The sequence below is a fragment of the Eurosta solidaginis genome, chromosome 3, assembly GCF_040869045.1.
Source record: "Eurosta solidaginis isolate ZX-2024a chromosome 3, ASM4086904v1, whole genome shotgun sequence".
Lineage (NCBI taxonomy): Eukaryota > Metazoa > Arthropoda > Insecta > Diptera > Tephritidae > Eurosta > Eurosta solidaginis.
This window is the reverse complement of record NC_090321.1, coordinates 197,548,393-197,572,312: the sequence shown is the minus strand read 5'-3', so window position 1 is coordinate 197,572,312 and position 23,920 is coordinate 197,548,393. Positions and strand designations below refer to the sequence as shown.

Sequence of the window (23,920 nt, the reverse complement as noted above, 5' to 3'; positions counted from 1 at the left end):
TTGATATATATAAGTCTATATCTATCTCGATTAGTTTATGCCGTTACGGATAACCGTTATGCGAACAAAGTTAATATACTCTGTGAGCTCTGCTCAGCTGAGTATAATAAAAATTTACTAAGATTTCCAATATATTGCTTAGAAAAAATGTAGTGTAACTAACTTAGATTTGTCATTAATGCTTTGTTTGACCTTGCCTGCCGTTTTTAACCAAAAGTTTATACTTGCGCAATTCATTTGAAATTTATTATTTCACTCTTATTTTCATTTAAAAATTGGTGTCGTCGACACCTGAGCTTGTGGGCCTAGTGGCTAACCACTTACGTACATGGGCTACATAATAATTAACTGTATTCAAGTAAACTGTCTGTCATTTAACCCTCAACTTGCCAGCTAAACTTACATCATCGTTTTTTTATCTTTAAATATTTTATATACATATGTACATACAATACATACATACATATTTACATATTTCTTTTAATAGCCCCACAAACATTCTGGGAGCAATCATACCTTAGCTTTAACTATACCAGGTACCTTGTCGTTGGTGTGAGGGCTTACCCGAATTCCCATCTTGGGCTGAGTGGTTAAGGGCTTGCACCTACGCTGTTTCGGTTCATAGGAGGCCGCGGGATGTCGGTGACCAAGAACTGCCAACTCTTCCGAATCCAGGGTGTTATGCGGATCGTGCCTATTGAATGATTTGCAGCCAGGGTGTATTTTCGGCTGTATTTGAATGGAGACTTTCCGATAATAGGCCGTCTCGGGAAGTAATGACGGCCTTACCACAGCAAGGGGCGCTGTTGTGCCGGACGGTTTTTATCCCGGTTTTTAAAATTAGGCCGCTGAGCCCGAATTTTCGGGCAGGTGGGCGTACGACCAAGATGAATTCAAAAAATTTAAAACAAAGTAAGGATGAAAAGGAAATGGCGATGGCGTCGCAAGCTGGGGAGGAGGACATCGGTACTAAATTTCTGCGGTACTCTGCCCATGCTCCTTTTACAGTTTACTAAATTTTATCTTCATAAAGTTAATCTACTCGTCAAGTTTTACCACTTTAACAGTATTTTTAAATGCAATGTGTCAGTTAAGGAAGCTCTGTTATCGCTCGCTTGAGGCGATGTAAACTCATTTTCCAAATTCCTATAGAATCCGTCTAAAACACATTAATTTTACGAACATAAGAAAGATGGAATTCATCTTACATTACAAATTAAGGTCTCATTAACACTTTGCACAAGATCTGGATTATATCATCCCACTTAAGTTCGAGCAATGTTGTTACTCAAAATTTATTGAACTGCTCCCAACTCTGGTTATTTGGCAGTTTACGATAGAACATAAAATCAGTTTAGAAACAGATGAAACTAATTACGTGTACGATTTGTTCTTTTCATAAAAATATAAACCTTATGTAAAAGAAATTTCTATAGAAATGTCATTTTATAAAGCTGTGTAAAGATTTTGTATTTTCATCATTAATGGCATTGAAAATTTAATTAGGCACTTCTAGCCAAAAATTTACTCGAGGTTAAATGGGTTGAGTGTTTTTATTGTTCAAATTCCTGGAATCGAGAAAGAAACGTTTTTGATTATCGCTCTTGTTTGTCAATCATTAGCTGCTTTCTGACTTATACGAATTCAATCACAAGAGGTTTGCTCGGCTGACAAATTTTTTGACAATTGCAGCCATTTTGCTCCCAAATTGAACTGACATCCGTTAAATGTGTTTTTTCTTTGCGATTTTTAGAAAAATAATAAATAATAAATAAATAGTAGAAATAGGAAGCAATCACTTTACAAATACCCGATAAGTACTGAACTGCATAATTCCAGAAATTCAAGGTACTACACAATTTACAGTCACAGATATTGTTGATGAAAACATAATTGGAGTGGACTTCTTAATCAACCAAGGCATCAAGATCGACATGCAAAGCAAGACGATGCGATATAAGAACATGGATGTGCCACTTAATTTCGGCTATGAAAAATGCTACAGTAGTAAACGAGTGCTGGTGGAGGAGAATCAGCAAGTACCACCAAAATCGGAGGCGGTCATCTGGACACAGATTGATGGAGATTGTGGGACAAACAAATTTGGGTTGTAGAGGCAGCAAATAAATCAACACCAAATATACTTGTAGGAAGAACCCTGGCTATGACAAAACAATACGGACTTATTCCGGTAAGAGTACTCAATGAGTTCAAATCACCACTCAAACTTGCCAAAGGAGCCATATTGGGAAGACGCGTTGACGTATTTATTAACTGTGAACAGCTCCAGGAACTCGTTTCAACTATCAAGAGTGATCTTTAAAATTACATCACGGCGTGGACGGAGGGGCTAGAGGAAGAGAAACAGATTAAGACAAAACAACTGCTCCTAAAGTACGCAAACATTTTTGACCAGGATGGCAAGTGGTAGTGAAGGGGGAAGACAAATGGAAAACAGCCTTCAGTGTCGGAGATGGTCTTTGGCGATTTACAGTGATGCATTTTGGACTTTGTAGTGACCAGCTACTTTTGAGAGAACCATGGATCGGGTATTGAAAGGACTACATTGGAAAACATGCTTGGTGTACCTGGAAGACATCATCGTATTGGGGAAGAACTTTGATGAACATCTTAAGAACTTGGAGGAAGTTTTCCAGATAATAGCTGCCGCTGGTTTGAAACTAAGTCCCAAAAATTGTTCACTGTTTAAAAAGGAAGTAAGTTATTTGGGTCACAAGGTAACGACAAAGGGCATCTGCACTGCAAATGAAAAGATAGAAGCTGTAAAGGATTAGCCAAAAGCACAGAACCTGCATGAATTAAGAAGTTTCCTTGGGCTGTGCACATATAACCGCCGCACTGTGCTTTGCACACAGAGTATATTAACTTTGATTAGATAAAGGTTGATTGTACAGGTATAAAGGAATCGACATAGATATAGACTTCCATATATCAAAATCATCAGTGTCGAAAAAAAATTTGATTGAGCCATGTCCGTCTGTCCGTTAACACGATAACTTGAGTAAATATCGAGATATCTTCACCAAATTTGGTACACGAGCTTATCTGGACCCAGAATAGATTGGTATTAAAAATGAGCGAAATCGGATGGTAACCACGCCCACTTTATATATATATAACATTTTGGAAAACACAAAAAACCTTATTATTTAGTAAATAATACACCTAGATTGTTGAAATTTGACGTGTGGGCTGATATTGAGACTCTTGATAAAAATTTGCAAATTTTTTTTAAATGGGCGTGGCACCGCCCACTTGTAATAAAATCAATTAAGAGGTGACATGTATAATTATAATTATATGCGGGATAATTTGAATAAATAACTTAACTTTACAAGAGGGTATGAGTTTTGTATACGTATGCCCAGTAACGGGCAGACGAAGCTGCTAAGAAGGGAGCTGGCGCGAATTGCTCAGAAAGGAGCTGATTGCCCAGTAGGGGGCTAACGAAAGGTGCTCAGAAGGGAGCTGACGCGAACCGCTAAAAAAGAGCTGCTATATTATATATACATAAAATGGAGTAACAGTAAGTTATAGTTAGTTATTTGAAATATTTATACATATATACTAATTTAACTCATAAAATACGACCTACATGTGCTCAAAAAAAGCGGATGGAAATACCTTGATAGGCTCATGGGAACATTAAATTTGATCTCGCTAAGTAAAAACGGGCTATTCACCGTTCCACTCAATAATTTCACCATAAACAACACACCAAGGATTTCCCTGCGACTCTCGAGAGCATGGAGGTTTATAAGCTTTAACCGACTGTTTAACCAAATGACTCAAAGCCAAAAGTAGGAATTGTTTTTGAACCGATTATAGCTTATCACGATAGATTTGATACCGCGGGTTCCAAACGATTGATGCATACTCCAATATAGGTCTCACTAAAGCAGTAAAGATTTTGTAACGTAGGGGTCATTAAATGCCTTAGACCATCGTTTAACAAAACCAAGAACTCTTTTCGATCGGGTCACGCAAGTTTCAATATGAAATTTAAAGTCAAGTTTTGGGTCCAATGTAACACCCAGGTCAATAAATCTAGTGCCTTGCTCCAGCCGGTAATCACCAACCGTGTAATTGTGCACTTGAAATGATTTTCTACCAAAACTCATGAATTTACGTTTATTTAGGTTGAGGCTCATATTATTAATATTGCACCACTTGACTAAACTATCGAGATCTTCTTGAAGGAGCAATCTATCTTCCGTAGTGAGTATAGGTTTAAAAAGCTTTACATCGCCAGCATACATCAAAATCTTGGAATGAGTTAACGCGCCTGGAAGATCATTAATAAATAGCAAAAATAGCAAAGGACCAAGGTGACTACCTTGCGGTACGCCAGAAGTAACCCTAATGAATTGAGATTCGCTATCTTTAAATAATACCTTTTGTTTCCTTCCTTTTAAGTAAGAGGAAATCCAACTCAGAAGTTGAGGTGGAAACCCTAAACAATTAAGTTTATAGGTGAGAATAGTGTCGGAAACCTTATCGAAAGCTTTGCTGAAATCCGTGTAAATTACATCGGTATGTAGGTTATTTCTAAAGTTCTAAAGAACAGGGAACCAGCAACCATCAATCATATTTCACGTTACACACGGGAAATTAAATTCACCAAGAACTACAATCAAGTCAGAAGAAGTAACGAAAGAAGTCACAGGAAAAACTTCAAATTTAAAAAATGGGCGTGGCACCGCCCCTTTTAGGACTAAGCATGTTTCTATGTTTCGGGAGCCATAACTCGAAGAAAAATTAACGGATCGCGGATCGTAATAAAATTGGACACACAGATTTTCCCTATAGCAGGAAATATTTCTCGAAAAAATGGACGAGATCGGTTAAAGACCACGCCCACTTTTATATAAAACAAGTTTAAAAGGGTCGTAGACTAGAATATTAAGCTATAACTTAGCAAAAAATAGTTTTGAATCAATGATGTTTCACTTATCAAGTTTTACTGTAAGAGGAAATGGGGAGACATTTTGTTTTTAAACGGGCGGTGCCACGTGTTATGTAGAAAAGTAATTTATCTGAAATGAAATGTGCAATTTAAGCTCACGCTGTATATAATGTTCGTTTGCACCCGAACTTAGACAACCTTACTTGTTTTTTTTTTAATATACTCGCTGGCGTTCCTAGATGTCCACTGAATGGTATACATACCCCAAAACCGATCTGCAACGTCAACGAAGCTAACCGCGCACATCTAAAGTTGTATAGAAATTGTATGCAGTTCGATGTATTTTTGGATTAAAAAGCAACATACCCTTCTTATCTAAATACTTGTTCACTTGTTTAGCCTTAATCAAATCTAGTTACATTTTCTTTTAGGACAGGTAAATGTGTCTTTAATTCAGATTTTAGATTTTTTATACCGCATGTTTTAGCTGAGTTATTCTACTTGTAATACTACTACTTTTCAATATCAAAACTTTTAAAAACTTTTCAAACAAAAAGATATATCTTTTTTTCATGGCATATCATGTCAGTAATTTTTTAACAATACATAAGCTTGTGTTTGTTTCAAAGTTTAATAACAAAAACGGCTGTGCATACCCGCGATTTTTTGAGTGGTGATACATTTTTTAAGAGACTGATACCCTTATTGGCAAAAGGTGGCAATCTTGTGAAAACATCCTCAGTGGCAACACCTAGGTGAGAAATTTGTATTACGTGAACCAAAATGTACCAAATTTGATTCAAATCGATTAAGTCGTTTGCGAGATGGTAGTGGATATACAAAGAAATATAAAAAAGGTGAGGTGGCAACCCTTCTTGTAAATGTCAATAGAAATGCGGAGTAAAATACTTTTCGTTTGATACTCATATTGACATATCTCATGCAATGCCAACAAATGGCACCGGGTCTATCAGAAAACGGGGGCCGATCCAGAGTAATTCTGCGCGGAACACCGTGAATTTACTGTCAAATATTTCCTTTCATAACAACGAAGTGAGACAACCACTTTTTGAACAGAAATAACTGCTGTTTTAATTTTGGCCAGCTAGATTGATCAAATACCCCACCGTGCGCCGATTTGTACCAAACTTTGCCAGCGTAGCCCATAGCCTTCACGAGCTTACAAAAAAAATAAAGCTTTTGAATCGAAGAAGAGCAAGAAGTGGCTTTTCAAACATTGAAAGAGCGTTTCATGATATAATAACAAATGTCTAAGAAATGACATTTTAAAAAGCTGTATAAATATTTCTTATTTTTCATCATTAATTAAGGGCATTGAAATTTTAATTAGGCGTTTCTAGCCAAATATTTACTCAAGGTTAAATGGGTTGAGTTGAAAATCTTCCATTCAATAAATATGTAGCTTTAATTCAAATGTAGAAGTGTTTTTATTGTTCAAATCCCTGGAATTTAGAAGGCAACGTATTTGTTTATTTTTCATTCACACGACCCAATTATGTATAAATAGCCCCCACAAAATTGATCTTGGTGTACTTTATACTTAAAAAGCGGTAGAAACAGTCTTACAGTCTTAAACTAAGATGAATTTTTGCAAATATTTCGCCCTCTCGTTTGTCATGATTAGCTGTCTATTGACTTACACGAATTCGGAATATCGCATAATAGGTGGCACTGATTGGAATATAGAGGATAGTGCTTATTTGGTATCTATATATTATAATATTGACGACTATATTTGTGTTGGCTCATTAGTTACTAGAGAGAAGGTGGTTACGTCTGCAAATTGCGTGGCTTTTTTAGATGTGGACTTCCTCGTTGTTGCAGCTGGCGTAACGGATTTACGTCATATACGCGATTGGACCCAATTTCGCCCTGTGATCGGTGTACGTCATCCACGTGATTATAATCCCAACACAAAATATATGGATATTGCTGTGATGACATTGCGTGGGCCGTTTGGCAAGAGTCCAACTATAAAAACAATACAATATTGCGGTTGCACATTTGAAGAGCGCACAACAATGCGAGTAAGTGGATGGGGTTGGACAACTGAAGAAAATGGGATGCGTTCGGATACACTCAAATCTACTGAATTGGATTCATTACCATACAATGTTTGTGAGAATTATGCTAGGATGGCAGGAAGAACTTTTACACGATCAATGATTTGTGCTGCTCATGATGGAGCTGATGTGTGCGTTGGAGATTCTGGAGCACCGGGCGTTGTGGATGGAAAAATGTGTGCGGTGGTATCACATAATCAGGGCTGTTTGAACAGGGATTATCCGACTGTTTTTACAGTTATAAATGATGATATTATAGCCTTTTTAGATGAAGAAATACATTGTTAATTGCAGGGTGTTGTTATAAATCGACTACTGAGTGGAAAATACCCCTAACTCGGCTGAACTCACGTCAAAGCTTATTCTAAGACAGAGCTTTCTCGAAACGGCAGCTGAGATATGGTGATATTCCAATCAGCAGTCGAAATGACGATATTTCTTTTTGTTTTATCTACAAATAAATGTCTTTAATTGCGATTTAAAAAAAAAAAAAATATTTTTGACTGTTTGCAATGAATAGGTGGTGAAATATGCAAATGCCTTTGGTTGTGAGATCAAACTTTATTCTTAGCTTTAAACTTCCCTCGTTAATGAATAGACCATGAGATAAAAGAAAATTTCGGAATAAGTACTTTGTGGCTCTGACTAACTCCGTATGAAACAGCTGATGCAATCAACCTTATGGAAATCAATGTATTCTATATTGATGACTATCGTTGACCAAGGCATTATAAACCTATAATTCTTAAACAATGCAGAAGCAATTTCCAACTACACGAACCTTTTCTATGTTTGTGTGAAGATTATAACTCTCACACGAGAATAATTGATGTTTCGGACTCGCTCTTTGCCATAAAAAAAACGGTTCTATCTTCTCTTAATAATTAAAAAATTATATTTATACTTTTAGTCTATTGTATTTTGTGAATCTATATTTCTCAGGTGATGAGTTTCTCTTTAGCTGAGCGGTTTTAGATCTCGGTGCTTAAGAAGCCACTGCCTCTCAAAGACTCGGTAACAAAAAAATTATAAATAACACATAAATAAGAATTAGGGTACAAAAACAAAAAAACAAAAAATAGTATGTATGAATTCAAAAAAAAAAAAAAACAAACAAAAACAGGATTAGCCTGGTTTCATCTGGCCACTTGAGGGCAGTGCGCTGCCACAACGTCCGCGAAAATAAAAAAAAAAGAACTGACAACCACTTAATCCTTATACGGACCGTGGCTATTGGATGATTTGAAGCCAGGGGGTATTTTCGACTGTATTTGAACGGTGCCTTCCCGGGAAGTAATGACGGCCTTACCACAGCAAAGGGGCGCTGTTGTGGCGGGTAGTTTTTATCTCGGGGTGAAGGAAATCGCTATAAGCGATGATTCGGATGCGGATAGCGATGATAGTGTGCAGTCAGCAGTGTTGCCAGAACTTTTTCAGAAAAAAGGCTAGATTCAAAAAATAAAAAGCTAAAAACGGTTAGATACAAATTTTTAAGGCTAAGAAAAAAAGCTTAAAGACATAAGAGAACAAAAAATTTAAATAAATTTTTACTCCAATTTCATAAAAAATAAAAAAAAAGTTAGCAAATTCTATAAAAAAAAAAAAAAGTTTTCGTAATATGTATGAGGCAAATGGTTTTTTATTTGCCAAATAAGAACGCCGATAAAACTATTTTCAATAAATCTACTTTTTGTCCTTTTAAAGAACCCATGAAAGATGTAAACTCTACATTCCACACTGTCTGAGAACCTCTTTTTCAAGTTTTTGGTATGTGTTTTACGGCGACTCTGAACGATATATGGCAAATGAATTTTCTGAGGAATATTTTCATGACACATTCTGGGATGGCCGAACCATTGCCGATGAGTGAAATATGTTATTATGAATATAAATAAAGGAATTTGAAGTCAGATGGTGTCTTATTATAAGTCCAAGCAATTTTATATGTGCAACAAATAAATAAAAATATTATATGTGCAATAAAACTTATAATAAGGTATGCTATGGTATACCAATCCTTATTCAACCTCGTTATTATAACCACGCTTGCCACCCATGTTTTCATTTGGGACCAAAATTCAAAGGACCAAATCTTAAAGAAATGGGCCAAATTTTTGTATTTTTTAATTGGCTTACAAACAATTCGGCAATTCACAAATATGTCGAATTCGTTGTAACACCTTTAGTTTCAGGTAAAGTACAATGTCACATTTCATTTATCATATCATATTTCATTTTTCAGCCTTATATAAATATATGTTTTAACGAAAAACCTTACAGGAAAACCCATGCCGCAAACCAAACTAGTTCAGTTTTATTTACAAAAAACTCTTATTTTTGGACTAAACTTCTCCAAAGCTCGGTTGTATTAATTTTATCATAAAATCAGTCCTAAAGTAAGAAAAAAATGGTTTCCAATAGTTGGGAGTTCCACTTTTTTTAACGATACGCAAATTTTATTCTTTGCTGGTCGGTTTACACAACACCCGGTTTACAATGCACCCTCACGCTCGATTCAGTAAGTGCGAGTTTTGAAATGTACACTTTTTAAACGGTTTTATTTAGCTTGACTTAACAGGCTGGCACGAATTTTGTAATTGAAATTTAAGTAACTTCCATATTTGGAACACATAATACATACATGAATAGAAAGCGACCTATGAAAAAATCGCCGCTAGGTGGCGCAAGGATCGAGATATTCAAAAAAATCGTATTTGTGGTACGACTTAGCTCATATTAGGAACAAATATTACATACAGTCCGGTAGAAGTGCATCAACATATTTTGGAGTTTGAGGAGGGACAAGCATACGTGGCGCAGAGTCGAGTAAAGGCTTTGGAAGGATTATGCATTGAGGACTTAGATTGTAACAAATTGTCAGGAAAGAGGCCTTGTAATAATTAGTCACTAAATGAACTAAATACAATGAGAAATAGTAGGCAATTAAATAAAGACTAAAAACTTGAAAAAAAATAATTTAAAAAAAATTTTTTAGCTAAACGGTTTTATTGAAAACAGTACTTACATTAAGTAATAATAATACTAAAAGCTAGAAAATAATTAGGTAGGTCCTAGGTACTAGTCATCACACTCCTCATCAATCTAGAGCGTTGATCAGACAATTAAATAAAAGCGTTGGACGCGTCAAGTGATCCCGAAACGATCCCGAAATTACCCCGAAATTGTCTACAAAACCATTCCGATATTTCCCAGAAGTTATCCATATATGACCATCTGGAGAAACCCAAAATAGTCCCTCAGATCTTCAGAAAATTACCACAAACTGACCTCGAAAGTATACCGGAAGAACCATGAAATAGTCCTTAATAATCCTGAAAGACCTCCAAAATTTTACCAAAATATTCCCTAAACAGTCCACCGTCATGCGGGCACAAACTGATCCCGAAACAGTCCATACAACCATTCCCATATGACCCCGAATAGTTCCTACGACCATCCTAAAATTAGAACGAAATGGTCCCTAAAAACTTCCGTGGCTGACCGAAATGAGCACAGAAGACAACGCGCGACCTGCCCTACCGCTCCGCTACAAATAGCAGATCGTTCGTAGTTTTTATTTTCCTATTTGCTGCGCTCTAAAATACGACGTTGCTCAAAACGGCGCAGAGCATTACTATCAGTTTTTATGCAATTGCTCTACCGCGGAGCATAGCAGCTCTGAAAGAAATGGTGTTAGTAAAATCCACAAATCGGTTCTGTTGTTCTTGACTTAACGGAGATTCGGTGAAATTGATCGAATTATGGTTAATTCGACCGATTTCTTTGTCAAGCGAACAAATTAGTTTAGTAATTTCAACAGAAGAGAAATTGTCGCTCTTCAGTAAACAAAATTCTGTAAAGAGACAAAATGTCTCAATTGTGTTGTTAGTGTAGAAATGAGAAAAACTGAATTAAGCATGAAAACAAATACCAACAGGATGGCCTAGTGGTTAAAGGCTACTGCAGTTCCACCATGTGATTCACGGTTCGAATCCCGGTGAAACCTTTGACAACATTACAAAATTGCCTGATGATGATTACGTTGGCGGTTTTCGAAATGGTTCCATAGCAATATGCCAGTAAATGTTTCATTCTTTTCAGTTTCTCTTAGAAAATATAATAATTGAAATTCAATTATTATAAGCCGGTGTTAAGCTCATGAATTCTTAAATATAAGTATAAACTGAACACACCATTAAACAAACATACAAAATTCTGTAAAATTGACAGATTCCTAATCAATCTAACTGATTTTTCTGTCAACTGTCAATACATGAGCAAATTTCAAAAAGAATTTTACGCTCACTGCGCTCTCTACTTTGTACTTATGACGATGGTGCCACTTGTTAAAAAAAAAACCAAAATAAGAAAACCATCAAATCGAAAAAACACACAAAATGGGAAAACAAAAAACTAGTTTTTCAGTTATCAATACAAAACGAAAAAACCCTTTTTTGAATTTACTGTGCAAAAAATTATGAGATACCGGGACACCTATTTATCGGGTACAATTTTGCAACTTCTCGTCCAAGCGAAATGTAAAATTGCGCCCTCTTGTTGCAAAAGTTTTGCCTTAACGAACAGGATTTTTCCAAAGTTAGTAACATTTTGTTCAAGTTTTTATGAATTTTCACTCACGCGAACGAATCTAATAAGATAATAAAAAACATCCTTTTTTAATGTTGATGTTTCCAACAAAATAAAAGTTTGAGTTGTTTTGGAATCGTTTCAACTTAAAGTGTAACGAAAATTAAACTTGCCCAATTACATGTAAAGTTACTCCAGTGGTGAATTACCTTCCTGCGATTTGATTCTTTACTTTTCTATAACTTACAAGTTCTCTTTTTAAAATGTTACGTCAAACATTTATACTACAAGTTTTGTTCGAAACAATCAAGTGTGGCAACTACAAGCGAGAGAAGAAATTGAGAATAAGCTGAGCTGCAATTGAAAGAATTGAGAATCAGTTTTGTGACTACTATTTTCATTTCTATATTCATACTAGCATACCCGTCAGACGTTGTTCTGCCCTAAATTTGGTCTATCTCCATACATTTTAATAAACTTTTTCCGTCTAACTCTGCCCCCCCCCCCCCTCCCCGTCCTCACTTTTTCTTAATCCTTTTATTCACTCCTCCCTCCGTCTTTTCGCTTCATCTATCTCTATTTTCGTCTCACTCTCTCTCTTTCTCAGTCTCCTTCTCCTTCCGTCTTTTCTCTTCTCTAAAGTTTTTCTCATTCTTCTTCATCCCTTATTACCAGGCAAATCGAATAGGACGTATGTAAATAGTTATGTGGGTATTATTAGTTCATGTCTTTATTACGGCTTCGCATGCACATTTATCAGTTTTGCCAGGTTAATGCAACTAAATTGAATATCACAATGAAAATTACTTTAAAGCTCTCGGCAACAACTTTCATTTGATATCCATATTACACACACATTCTAGGGGTATCCGGGTCCAGGTTTTGCCCATATCTTGAGACCCTAGTCACCCAGCGGTATAAAAATTACTCTGTACTAAAGCACTCATCAACAGCTTCAATTTGATACACATAATGTAAGAACACATCCTAGCGTTACCCTGATGCACGTTTTGGCCTATATCTCGAGACCCTTCACAAATAGGTATGAAAACTACCCTGTACTAAAGCACTCATCAACAGCTTTCATTCGTTATCCATATTCTATAAACACATTCTAGGGGTACCCGCGTCCAGGTTTTCGCTTATATCTCGAGACCCTAGTTACATGCGGGTACGAAAAATACCCCGTATCAAAGTACTCATATTCAGCTTATATTCGATACCCATATTGTACAAACATATCCCAGGATTACCCAGGTCCACGTTTTGATCTCAAGACCCTATCCAGAACGGGATAAAACTAGCCTATGTCTGTCTCCTGGTTCTAAGCTACCCCTCAGCCAAATATGTTCATCCGTTACTTCCTCTTCAATCACTCTTTATCTATTAAAAAAAACCGCATCAAAATCCGTTGCGTATTTTTAAAGGTTTAAGCAGTCAAAGGGACATAGGGACAGAAAAAGCGACTTTGTTTTATACTATGTAGTGATGTACATCCATACGTACCTATAAACCTACGCCCGAAGTTAAATAGCGCAGCGAATGCTATATATGTACGTATGTATGTGTCGCATCAAGCTTCACTCAAAAGCAATTAGCGCGGACAGTTCACAGCGAACAAACACACATACGCATTTTTTGATAAAAATGTTACTTTTGTTTAAACAATTTGGCTGATATAAGAAAGGAATCATGTATTTTTTTTTGATGCAGATCGATGGTAAATATTTCAAAGTTTTACTGAAAAATTGAATTTTTTAAATCCATCCATCCGTTTATGAGTTATAGCTGTGTAAACAAAAATTTTATAATTTTTTACTACATTTTGGCAATTTGCCACGCCCCTATAATATATACCTTCAAATTATATTAACTGTACCATCTCACGTAGCTAAGCTTTCAAATGCAAAAAAGCGTTTTAAAATCGGAGCATTCTGTGTGAAATTATGTGCATACATGACATTTAGCGACTTTATTTTATAAGATTTATAGATAGATAGATAGATGTATGTATATCTAGCAAGCATGCGCATTTATGTATTCAAATATTTACGTGTTTATATGGCGGCCGCCGTGGTGTGATGGTAGCGTGCTCCGCCTACCACACCGAAGACCCTGGATTCACACCACGAGAAAAGCAGCATCAAAATTTTAGAAACAAGGTTTTTCAATTAGAAGAAAATTTTTCTAAGCGGGGTCGAGGGGCAGTGTTTGGCAAGCGCTCCGAGTGTACTTCTGCCATGAAATGCTCTCAGTGAAAACTCATATGCCTTGCAGATGCCGTTCGGAGTCGGCACAAAACAAGTAGGTCGCGTCCCGCATGTGTAAGAAAAATTAAAAAGAAGCACAACGCAAATTGGAAGAGAAGTTCGGCCTAAAATCTCTTCGGAGGTTATCGCTCCTTACATTTATTTATTTATATGGCAACATAGGTACTTTCATACAAAGCTGTCGCAACAACTTTTTTTGTTCATTTGACTACTAAAACGGTCAATTACGAATCAATGATTTGTGCGCAGTTGATTCAAAATCTTGTTGCGATGGATAAAAATTGACAGAAATTTCGGTTGAATTGACCCGTATTTCGGTTGATTTTACCAGTCTTTTTCTTTCAGTGAGATCATATTTTCCGTTATTACTGCTGCTCTGGAGTATCAAATAGAAACATTGGTTTAAAATGGAAAATATTGAATTTTTACGCTTAACGTGTATCTACATACATATGTATGTATATTTTACCATTCGAATAATCGTTCAGTAGCGAGCAATTATTCGAATAATCGACGATGTATGATAATTAGATTTTAAAATTTGAACTCTGAAAATCGTATATTAGAGTCTTCGAATATTCAATTAATTTTTGTGGATTTTCCAGATGATCTTGGGACATATTTCAAGATTCTCCGGAGGTCATTTAAGGTTCACCTCGGGGTAGTATCGGTATGCATTCATAGGCTGTTTTGGGGCCTCCCGGGATCAATTCGCGGTCATTTCGCGATATTGGGGACTATTTCAGAGTACTTTCAGGTCATTTCGAGATCATAGGCGCATAATTTAGGGATCACTTCGAGGTATGCTTTTGCTACTTCTCGGAAGATTCATTTAGTTTTTCGGGGTCCTCCCGGGGTGATTTCACGATGACTATTTCCCAACGATAAAAGATTTGGCCCCGGAATGGCCCCTTTTCGGGGTTATCGCGCCTTGAATTTATTTATTTAATAAAAATCATAAATATTATAATATGGGTAAAGGGGATATTGGCTTGTTTTTAAGCACAAGAGTAAAATAATACACGATTAACACATTCATGTTACTATCCGCATTAAATGTAGTTTTTCCATTATAAATTATAATATTCAGTCGAGACTTCTTGTCATGAGAAACATACATATGATACATAGCTTCAGTCAAATCTTGAGAGTACAAATCAAATTTAAATTACAGTTGAATCTTTGTTCACTTTTATCTGTCTCAGTCCATACTTATGTGATTTAGCAATTTGTTTTAGAAGTTTAACATTCATAGGGTTTAACAGATGTCGAAAAAATCATGGCACGTCAAGTTTGCAAAATTAAATTGCACGATCATAATGTGCGTCATGTTTCCCCCATCGATTCCTTTCAAACGATTCCTTTCGCCGTCCATTGCGAATTTAGTAATGAAGACACTTGCTCACAGTTAAGGGCCCATTACTAATACGTAGCATAGACTTGACTTGACTTGAGAACTGTCACTTACAGTTCTGTTAAATGAACATTGCATGTTACTGATTACTCAAAACTTAGCAACACTTAACTTGACTTAGAAGTCTGTTGAATTTGATTTTCTATGTAAGTTCTAAGTGACGTTTACATTTTGAGATGCCATTTGTTTGTTTCCATTTCATTTTGACATTTCGTCATACAAATTGACATTTATTGATTATGATGCCAGATTGTATCCGCTAAGTGGAGTATAATCGTGGCTAAGTTGCCAAGTTTACGCCAAGTCAAGTCAAGTCTATGCTAAGTATCAGTAATGGGCCCTTTAGCGTTATGAGCTGGAATGCATAAGCTGTTGTTAAAGCCCCGACAAATAAGCAGTTTTTCATATAGATGAGTTTAACACAAGCGTATGCATTATGAGTAGATTTTAGGGCTGGGACTATCCGCATATTCGATTATCCGGATATCCATACGGATATCCGTTGACACGGATAAAATCCGGACAGCATGGATATCCGATTAATATTCGTTTGTGAAACTATCTGGATATCCGGATTTATGAAGATCAGGTTAATAACCGTATTTTTGGATATCCAGTGAAAGCAACAAATTGATGTAGCATATATGTTTATTTAACATTAATAACAATAAATTCGTGGGGCATTTAAATCAATTAACAGTGAATACAAAAAAGGCTCGTATTGTGCCGCGGTCTTAACATGTTAAACTATTTTCTTCTTGTTCTGGTGTAAGAAAACAAGTGCCGATATCATTTCACGACTCAAACAATTTCGTGTGGGACAAACTACATTTCCAGCACTTGAAAATACCCTTTCAGAAGCTGTTGAAGTGGCAGGTACCGCAAGATATCTTTTGGCGATTTTCGACAGATTGGGATATATTGTAACGAATTTACTTGCAAATCCTCTTATTTGCCCGTCTGCTAAGTTCGAATCACTAAACCGTTGAACATATAACTCCAATATTGAATATTTCTCACTGCTCGTATACATACATGGTACATTTGTGTAGACGCAATTATTGTTTCGTTTATGTAGATACATAATGATTGAATTATTGATGTGAATTCACGTTACTGCTTAGCATCGGCTTAGAGATAGCAACACCCCTTAGTTTTGCTAATATTCGCAACAATATTTTTTCATGGTCTTGCAACCAATTGCTGAGATTGTGGTTTATTTGTTCATCGAATAAGTAGCGCTGAAACTCGTCTTCCTCCCTTGTGTCACTGTCATTATCATTTAGAAGTATATCTATGGTCGTGAGATCACTGTTTTCCGGAGCTTCTTCTTGGGCATTCATATCAGCAGTATCCATTTTATTGCCATTTTTCCCGATGATTTTTTATTTTGTTACGAAAAGCATCGGTCTCAACGTGCTTCAACTGTTTGAACCTCGGATAAAGACAAATCTCCATATGTGCAATACTGATATCAGAGATGGATCTTCAACGTCTTTAAAAGAAAAAGTCTTCTCAAGTCTGCAACTATAGAAGATTTAAGCTCTTTAACTCTTTCCAACATAAAAAGAACTGAATTCCATCTAGTTTAACAACTTTGGATTAGTTTTTTAACTGTCTTTTCAGTTTGTATTAAATGTTTCTCGAGAGTATATGTACGTTTACTCGAATTACTGAAACTCATCACCAGTTTTAAGACCTTTTGGATGGCTCCACAACATTCCGCTAGTTTCATTCCTAAATTAACACTCAATTGAAGTGTTTGTGTACTGCATGGATGGCTAGTTATGTCAGGGCTAAAACACCGAACAGCATTTGCGTCCATACCATTCTCATGAAGATGGAAAAACCGATAGCGGCTCCATAAACTTGATGTCGATTCTTTGTTTTGTAGCGTTTTTTCACAATATAAACAAATGGCACTGTTCTTATTTTCACTTGTTTGCAAAATTGTAGCTTTTTAATTTTTGACGTTAATTTAATAATCTACAAACATATTTTGTGAATAATTTTTCGATGTCTGCTTCGTTTAATTCTGATATGCAGATATTCAACTTTTATACTCCAGTATCCGGATTTTCCATTTATGAATCCGGATATCTCCGGATTTTTTGCTTAGCTATCCGGTTATTCGAATATCCGGTTTATCCGGATAGTTGAAAAATTCGGATGCAGTTCCCAGCCCTAGTAGATTGCGCGTATTTTTATGGAGAACGGTAGAATGAGCGACACTGCCGCCATCTGATATTGAAAAGTAGTAGAAACTCCCAAATTTTGTTGCAAGCAAATCATAAGAAGAAGAATTTGACATTTGCTTTGGCGAAAGGTGTTGGCACACTTTGCAAGTGAAATTATTTTTCCCACCGGTTGGTAAATTTTCTAAAATTTTTCGCAATTAAAAACTGCAATATAACAATCGAATACGACACAAAATATGTTGGCACGTGTTTTTGTTGTATAGGGAGAATGTTTATAACAGTGCTTCGCGAAATTTTGTATGTGAATGGGCAAGGCGTAAAAAACTTCAATTGCCAAGTCTGAAGTTCCTTCATATTTACATACGCAACATATTGGTTGATTGTGGCGATGTTATTGGAATGAATAAGCTTGTATTAAACGTATATGTATGAAAAATTTCGTTGTGCCGCGGTCTTAAGAATATGTGTGAAGCAAGTCTGGCTCAATTGAACTATGTCACGCCGACCACTGGTATATGTATGTATGTATATACATACATAACAGATGTGTAAATGTAAGTTTGTATGTGAATATTCGGTAGTCAATTTTACAAAATATTGAATGTAATAACCATAGTTAGAACATTTGTACTATGTATTTATACAATGATTATTATTGTTTTTTGGTTAGCGCTAGAAAATGCCAATTTGAGCTAAATTTTATTTTCGCCAGATACTAACAAGCTTGACATTGAACTGAAATTCGGGTAATACGTAGCTGTCTATTTGGTTTGTTATTACATTAATATGTAGTTGAATATATTTACCTGCTAGAAAAAATAGAAGTAATCATGGGATTCAAGAGGTTGATAAGCGCGATAGAAAGCTTTATAGTTTAATGTGGTCATATTAATTGTTTCCGAGAGGGCGGTGCTTGCGCCGGAACATATCCGACAAAAGCCCATCAACATCGATAACACTCCCCAAAACCGTCCCTTATCCATTTTTCTCGAATTTTTAGATTTTTTCGACAATTAGGTCTCATAGTTTTCGTTAGAATTTCAAATAAAACTAGGTAAAAAAGAACAGTCATAAAATCTGCAAATAAATTTTACTGTTATGAAAAACGTTGCCCTTTAATGATTCAATGAACATTTTCAAAATATTATTTTATAAACAAGAGTTTTTACGGTGCTTTGAATACGATTCCGAATTAACGAATTTTTTGATTGAATAAAACTTCTGGGTCCGATGTTTGTTCCGACTGGAATTGGGGTTACATCAAAAGTCGATCTGGGCCCGTATCGTGTTACACGATACGTGATCGAAATAAATTTTTTAAATCGCGATAGCTCTGAAATTGTGAATCGGATTAAGGAAATATTTGAAAGAGTGGTTACGAGTTCATAATCTTTATATATAAAAATTACGTGTCACATTGTTTGTCCGCGATGGTCTCCTAAACTACTGAACCGATTTTGAATTTGTTTTGCACCCCGTGTGTAGTTTGATCTAACTTGAAATATAGGATAGGGTGCATATCAGTTTATAGTCGCAATACTATTTTATTGCATTTTTTTAAATGTTTATATGTATTAATAAAATATTACGTATACGCACCGGCATTCATATTTTCAGGTGGTACTTCCGTGTAATTGGTTGGTGTTTAATTAAACAACGTGCTTATCAATAAAAAATATTATAGCGAATGATATCAAGTATAGCACATCACCAGGCCCGTCGAGACGGGGAGGGGAATGGAGGGATTACCCCCGAGCCCAGGGTGTCTGAGGGGGCCGCGGCTTAGAGGTACTAAGACATTTTTTTTTAATTCAGGAGAGTCTTTAGTTGTTCCATGTGCAATTTTTAAGCAGAATTTCAAAAACAACGAATATCTGCAATTCATTTTAATATTATAGTGAAGTGTGAAAAATAAAAATCTATATAATATATATATTATGTAATATATAATTTATTATATAAAAAGAAAGGCTAAAATGTGTGTTAGTTGGTTGCCGGTGTTTGAAGAGATGCGTCGGTCGATTTTGTTCAAACTTTCACACAAGTTGCGCATAACTCATGCGGTGTTTATTACATAGGTATATTTGGTTGTGATCGACGTACAGGGTCTCGATATATAGGCCGAAACGTGGACCCGGGCACCCCTAGAATGTGTTTATAGAATATGGATATCAAGTGAAAGCTGTCGATGAGTGCTTTAGTACAGAGTAATATATGATTTCGTTCATTTTAAATAGCAATCTGAGATGAGTGCCCAGGAACTTACATAACAAATTTCATTAAGATACCTCAAAATCTACTGAAGTTATTGTGTTTACGGACAGACGGACGGACGGACATTGCTAAATGAATTTCTTTTTTCGCCCAGATCATTTTGATATATAGAAATCTATATCTGTCTCGATTAGTTTATACCGTTATGCGAACAAAATTAATATACTCTGTGAGCTTTGTTCTGCTGAGCATAATTAAAACAAAATGATTCCAGGGGCGTAGAAACACCCTTTAACATAAACATATAGCCAATGGATATGGTTTGTGTGAAACTGTATCGAATATGTCATTTTAATGTGATCAAATCACAAAGCCGCATCAAAAATAATTTAATAGTAAACTATTAACAGGAACTCCAGGCCCCTGTCTCAAAAATATAGCCAGAAAACCCATAAGTTGCAAGTTTAATTTTCTGAAATATTAGAATCTAATTTCGCTTACGTTCAATTCATATCACTAGCATCAAGTTGTTAAAGTTTTCCTGAACTAAGTCAGCAGTTTAAAATTCTTCCTCTTAATTTGATATTTACTTTTTATTACTTACGTTGTTTTATCAAATTCTAGCCAAAATAAGTGAATAATATAAGAAACTGAATTTCGCAGTTGCATACCTGAAAGGAGATAAAGAAAATCTATTAAAACTTTTGATTTATAATTAAAAAGCTGGTGAAATCATGCAAAATTAATGTTGTTATCGAACAATGGATATGGAGGAATATAGGCGTAGGTTCAGGCGGAAAAGCGTAAATAATGTACCAAGTGGCAATATTTAGTAGTGGCATTCTTCTTTCTGAAATAAATGGGTACGGCCCTTATTAGAATTTCTCAAAAGGATGCTACCCATATAAAATAAAACAAAAAAATAATAATAATAATTAGACATGCCAATTCGGCTATCAAATGAGAGGTAATTTTCGTGGTATAACACAAGAATTATTAAGTTGCCACCTAACAATAATTATATATATGTTTTTGCGCGCATATACAAACATATGCAAATAAACTTTATGTGTACTGCTAAATGCATAACTTTATCTGCCCTTATGAAACTGTTGCGCATAAAATAAGTTCTGGAAAGTGTCTGTCTTCACTATTATCCACTTTCGACTCTGGCATGCGTTAAACACTATGACCGAAAAGGTTTGTGTATCCACTATTTCACCATACAGTATTAATACGTGTAGTTGCCGATGTGGGGTTTTTTAGTCGTAAACGCAAATGTATATGCAAGTAAAAAAAACACGGGTATTGCACGACCATTTATCTAGCGAAAACAGCATGAACAATTTTTTACGGTTGATGCGCTTCATTCTTATGCCTCGTTTTGCAGTGTGAGTTTAAACTTTAAATAAAGTTAACTAGAGTTTAACCGTGCCCTTTCGTTTGATAACATACAATTTTGCTGCTGATCCCAGCTTAAGCGGCCGAAGTGGCAAGGTTACACTAGCCAACCTTAACTGGAGTTTAAACTCGTACTGAAAAGCCGGGCATTAGTTCGCGTGTCCAGGTGTTGCCGCCCAAACAAGCTCCATTGCGTTGCCACTTGCTTCAAATTTTTGAAAAATCATTTAAGAATGAAAAAATGCGTGAGTTTCAAGTACTCTTGAAGTTCGATTTGTGAACATACAGGTGTACATCTAGGAAACTAATGTTGTTAACAAGAGCTCGCCCAAGTTGAAGTTAAACTACAAAAAAGATAACTTTACCAGAAACAAATAGTTTCGATCTTTTTGAGAAGAGCTTTCGGTTTCTTATCGGTTACAATCGATACCGACATTTTATTGTATTATTACCAGTTTTTTATTTATAGCGAATTACTATCGTTGAATTTTCGATGTTTTATCAGCTTGCTATCGACTTCTTATAAACTGACATCGTTTTGATAACATATCAATAACTTTTCGTAAAATAATTGATACATTTTTGAAAACAAATCGACAACTTTTCTAAAGACCCCGATAAGATATTGATAGCAAGCCGTTAACAAGTCGATAACATATTGAAGGCTTATCGATAATTTGAACTGGGCGGTCCGTAAGGACCTCACATAGACTTAAAAAGTCCAAAGTGTCAAACTTTTCGATAGCATACGGATTATTTAATTAAGTTAAAATTTATATTGTTTAACTTCATGCTATTTTATTTTACTTTATTTTATTTTATTTCATTTTATTTTTTGTTTTATCCTATTTCATTTAATTTAATTTAATTTTGTTTTATTTCATATGACAGCTAAGCAATTAAGGCAATAATCTAGCATAACACAGCATCTAAAAGTGTGTTGAAGTATAATTAATTCCTGGAAAGAATCGGGACAGGGAAAAGCATACATCTATATTGGGTCCCAGGGCATATGGGAATAGATGAGAATGAACTAGTTAAAAAGGGCGCATCCCTCGAAACTTGCTCCGTAGACGTCCCAATTAGATTAGGCGAGATCAAGAGAAGGCGAGAGGTGCACATAATCGACCTAGCGGGAAAGGCGTGGATGCAAGCGCGGGTATGCAAAGTGCCAGGTCTTACAACCTTGGGCTTACAAAATTACCTCTATCATTAAATAGAGAGAACTGTATACTCATGAAGGGTACTCTGACTGGGCACTGCCTTCTGGCGTCTCATGCCTTTAGACTAGGCTTGGTCAGTGACAGCAGATGTACGAAATGCGGATTGGAGACGGAAACGTGCTTGCCAGGCTAAGACTACAGCTATTAGTAGTGGCATAGGTCCTAGAAAGCTTCTAGTATTTGCCAAGAGGGCGAAGTTATTTCATAGCATATGTAGGTCCTGGCTTTTGATAGGGTTTTTCAGTTTGGTTGTTAAACAATCTTCTAATAACATTACGGACTCATTCATTCTATGTGAGGTCCTCATGGGCCGGTCAATTCAACCTAAATTAACCTTATTTTATTTCATCTTATTGTTTTTTTTACTTTGTTTTATTTTTATTCAATTTAGTTTAATTTTACTTTAATTATTATGTTATATAAATCCAATCAAATAATACACAAAGATGTTACAACCAACAACACCCTAAAAATAAACCAACTTCCTTTAACCTGAATACCTTACCACGTGATCTGCTTTGTAAATACTTTGTGTGTCAGTAATAAAAATCAAGGCTCTGCTCATGTCTGCCATTATATCTCTGGCTCTTTATTTCCAACAAAACAGCAGTGTTTACATCTCTTCGTGCATTTGCATGCATACAAATTTTGTATATGCTCAGAAACTTTAATTTATATACAGGTGAAGTGTTTGTCTTGCGTTGCTGTGTGATTTTATATTATAATAATTTATATTATGAATCTATATATATAAAAATGAATTTGTGTGCGTTAGGTCGTTCAAAACTGAAAAACGGCTACATCGATTTCAATAATTTTTTTTCTATTATTTTCGATCTGATTCAGGGATCATTTACGACAAAAGAATTTATTTAAAAAACTTCAATAAAAAAATATTTTAGCTATTACTCAAAAACGGTTTGACCGATTTCAAAAATTTTTTCATTCTTTTATTTCGATCGGACTGACTGTTCATTTACAGCAAAAAAAAATTGGAAAATCTTCAATTTATCAATATTTTAGCTAATAGTACGAGTTTGGTTGTTATTATTCATGCAGCTTTGGTTGTTTTACGCACCAGTATATGAATCAGAGTGGATGGAAACAATTTTGTCAGATGGCGCCCTAAATAAATTTCTTTTATATAACCCTTTCGTATACGCAACATAAATTTAAATTTTTCCGATGCCAACCTTTGAGAATTCCACAAGACTTTTGTAATCTATATATATAAAAATGAATTTGTGTGCGTTAGGTCGTTCAAAACTGAAAAACGACTACACCGATGTCAATAATTTTTTGTTTCAATTAAAAAGTATTTCATTCAAATTACAGTAAGTTCAACTTAACGGCTGTAAACCACAACAGGCGTGCAAGGTACTGGAAAAGTAAAGTTATCAGTTCCATGCTCGGAAGGTATGAAAAATTTTTAAAGAACTACAAAAGAGTACAATGACAGAACAACGTCTGTCGGGTCAGCTAGTCTTCTTATAAATCTCTTGCTAGTCGAAGAGAAATGCTTGGTGTAATATTTATGGCAAAACCACTAAATGGAACGATTTCAAGCCCATTCCTTCTGAACGAAGTCAACTTTTGTGTTCC

General features: G+C 35.5%; 2 protein-coding genes across 7 annotated transcripts in view; one reads left to right on the top strand and one right to left on the bottom strand.

Annotated features, from left to right (window-relative positions):
• The window catches only part of Amph (amphiphysin), a 283,794-nt gene that overhangs the window by 147,847 nt on the left and 112,027 nt on the right, over positions 1–23,920 (bottom strand). The gene's annotated exons all lie outside the window — the stretch shown is intronic.
• On the top strand, positions 6,483–7,507 carry LOC137246894 (trypsin beta-like). Its single transcript, XM_067777917.1, has one exon. The coding sequence runs from the start codon at positions 6,529–6,531 to the stop codon at positions 7,297–7,299; it is 771 nt and encodes a 256-aa protein (XP_067634018.1). The 5' UTR covers positions 6,483–6,528; the 3' UTR covers positions 7,300–7,507.